We start from the raw sequence: 2,842 nt of genomic DNA, 5'->3' as shown, positions 1-2,842 counted from the left end.
GCCCTGGGCCAGGTGGGGAGGTGGGGCTGCCTCAGGCCGGCCCCCGGGGGCCCCCTGACCACCCCTGTCTCCCTGCAGAGCCTTCAGAGCTGCCCTCCACGCCCCCCTGGGGTAAGTGTCCTCCGGAGCTGCAGAGGGGAGCCCCAGCCCCCCACGGGCGCCTGGACACCCCGTTCCCTGCACACTGTCTGTCCCTGGGCTTCTGGCCGGGGTGCTGTTCCCCTGGGGGTGCTCCAGGTGGCCGTGGCTACCCCCCTGATTCCTGCTGCCATAGGGACTCAGGACCCCCTCCTGGCCCAGGACCCCCTCCCGGCCCAGGACCTGCGCTCGGCCCAGGACCCGCCCCCGGGGCGGCTGCACGTTGCCCTCATCCTGGTCCCCATGCTGCTCTGCATCCTGGCGCTGGGAGGCCTGCAGTTCTGGCGCAGAAACCGTGGGCGCCCGTTGCACGTTCAGCTCTCGTAGGTACAAGGCCCGGCCCTGGCCGGTGGGCTGGGCGGGAAGTGGAGAGAGTACAGGGCCCCAGAGGACCCCACCGCTTTGTCCCCAGGACACCCTGGGGGGCAGTATGGGGCTGGACTTCCCTGAGACCCAGGACACAGGCACACGCGTGTCTGCGTGTGCCTGAGCATGCACAGCCCGGTCGCTCACGCCCTCCTCCCTCTCTCCCTCCCCAGGTGAGGAGGCGGTGCCCATCTGGAGGGTGAGCAGGCCCACCTGGCACCCGGAATCCAGCCCCTGAAGCCACACACCCCACCCCGAGGCTGCCGACCCCCAGCAGCGGAGCCTCCTTGCGCCCCTTCCCCCGTCTGGTGGACGGATGCCTGAGGTGCCGAGGGAGGCAGGACCCGTCCGTCGGCTGGCAGGAGACCTGGCCGGGCCTTCAGCCAGGGAGCTACGTGCCCCACCCAGGACGGTCCCTCTGGACAGCAGGCCTGCTGGTCACTCACAGCAGAGCCAGGGGCCAGCCCTACTCCACCTCCCTCCCTCTCTGCTCCTCTCCCACCATCGAAAATGTAAACATCTCAAGCTCCAAAGCCCTTGCCCTAAGGGGACCAGCCCCTCCTGCATCCCTCTTCCCGGGCGGGGGAGGGGGCTCCTGGGGACCAGCTGTGCCTCCAACACGCTCCAGGTTGGTCTGCAGTTGATCTTGTGCATAGTCTTTGCTTGACTCTGAGCAGGAAGAAGTGTTGGGGACCCTCCTGCCGGCAGTCACTAGGCCAAGACGGTGGTTAGAGGCCCAAGACGCTGTTGCCCGCCTCCACCACGAGGGGGCGCACGTCCCCCTGGAAAGAGGCGGGCAGGTCGCCGCCGAACGGAGTCCATTTCTACCAAGTGCATCAGAGCGTTTCCTACAAGTAGTGTATTTAGTGCTTTGAAAACACCCCTGAGGCTAACGTTTTAAAAAATATATCTTTATTGATGTCAGAGAGGAAGGGAGAGGGAGATAGACACATCCCTGATGAGAGAGACTCGTGGATCGGCTGCCTCCTGCAGGCCCCACACTGGGGTTGGAGCCTGCAACCCGGGCCTGTGCCCTGACCGGGAATCGAACCCTGACCTCTGGTTCATCGGTCACCGCTCAACCCCTGAGCCACACCAGCTGGGCCCCAACGCTAACTCTTAAAGTGAGTAAAACAACAGGATCAGCGACCCGCCCAGCGATCAGGGAAATACACATTTTAATGGAAAAAGACGTAGAAACTAAAAGAAGCCGCTTCGCGCTGAGTCTAACCCGCTCAGGCATCAGGGAGCTGGGCTCTGGCCGTCCCGCGGCCCCTCCCCGCGGCGACCCCAGAACCCCCGGGGGTTACAGTAGGTTCAGCCACTCAGGGCCTGGCTTGTGCCACCGCAGGGGCACGGCTGGCCGCAGGCACGGGCAGGGCACCCAGGCCCCTGCTCCGGGGCCACAGGAAGTTAGGGGTTTCCATCGGCCCGAAGCCGACCGGAGCAGGGCTGCACTGCAGGGGAAATCAGAGGTTGCCTTGAGCCTGGCGGCTTTCTCCATGGTTAGAGCATCGGCTGCTGACTGAAGCGTCTCGGGTTTGGTTCCCGGTCAAGGGCACGGGCGCGTCTCGGGGTTGCAGGTTCGGTCCAGCCCTGGTCGGGGCACATGCGGGAGGCACCCAATCGATGTGTCTCTCTCATCCATGTTCCTCTCCCCCTGCCCCTCCCCCTCCCTACCACTCTCTCGCTAAAAATCAACGGAAAAGGTATCCTTGGGTTGAGGATTAACAACAACAAAAAGCAAAACAAAACAAAACAGTCATTTTAATCTTGAGGTGACGGTGGGGGGGCCACGCACCCGGCAGGACACCTGGGAAGAACGGAGTCTGGGTCTGTGGGTGGCCTGTCTCCCGATGTCTGTGTTCAAGGCCTTCGTAAGGACAGCGAGTCTGCCCCCTCCAGCCCCCACGGCGGCCACTGCGGTGAGAGCCAGGTCTCTCGGTACGAGGCAGGTCCTAGTAGAGGACCCAGAGGACCAGGCAGCACGAGCCTGACCCCACCCCAGCCAGGGGCCCTCCTCCTGGCCCTGGGCCCCCACCCTGCTGTCTCATTGCCCTGATGTGACCTGAGGAGACGGGGCCGGGGAGGGGCCAGGACAACCCGCAGCCTGAGGGCACACGGCAGGACAGTGGGGGGCAGGGGGCCACCCCCAGCCTGGGCCTCAGGGTCCTGTCCACCCAGGGCACTGCCTCCAGGAAGCCCTCCGAGGCCCCACCACCTCCACCCCCTCGCTGCCAGCCTCCTGCCCCGCCCACCCAGGAAGTGACCTTTCATGGGGCTTTGGGGCGGCCCCTGAGGCTCTCGCACACAGTTGGGTCTTGGACTGGGAGAGTCG

At 65.1% G+C, this 2,842-nt stretch overlaps 1 protein-coding gene across 1 annotated transcript in view; it reads left to right on the top strand.

Annotated features, from left to right (window-relative positions):
* The first annotated feature begins 820 nt into the window (after nt 1-820).
* The window catches only part of CD7 (CD7 molecule), a 5,745-nt gene continuing 3,723 nt past the window's right edge, over nt 821-2,842 (top strand). The window contains exons 1-2 of the mRNA XM_014531245.1: nt 821-899; nt 1,052-1,132. Coding sequence (XP_014386731.1) covers nt 821-899; nt 1,052-1,132 — 160 coding nt within the window. The remainder of the gene's footprint in view (nt 900-1,051; nt 1,133-2,842) is intronic.

This window comes from Myotis brandtii, unplaced genomic scaffold, assembly GCF_000412655.1.
Source record: "Myotis brandtii unplaced genomic scaffold, ASM41265v1 scaffold797, whole genome shotgun sequence".
NCBI classification, from domain to species: Eukaryota; Metazoa; Chordata; class Mammalia; order Chiroptera; family Vespertilionidae; genus Myotis; species Myotis brandtii.
The sequence above is the reverse complement of the archived record's forward strand: the minus strand, read 5'-3'. Positions and strand labels throughout refer to the sequence as shown.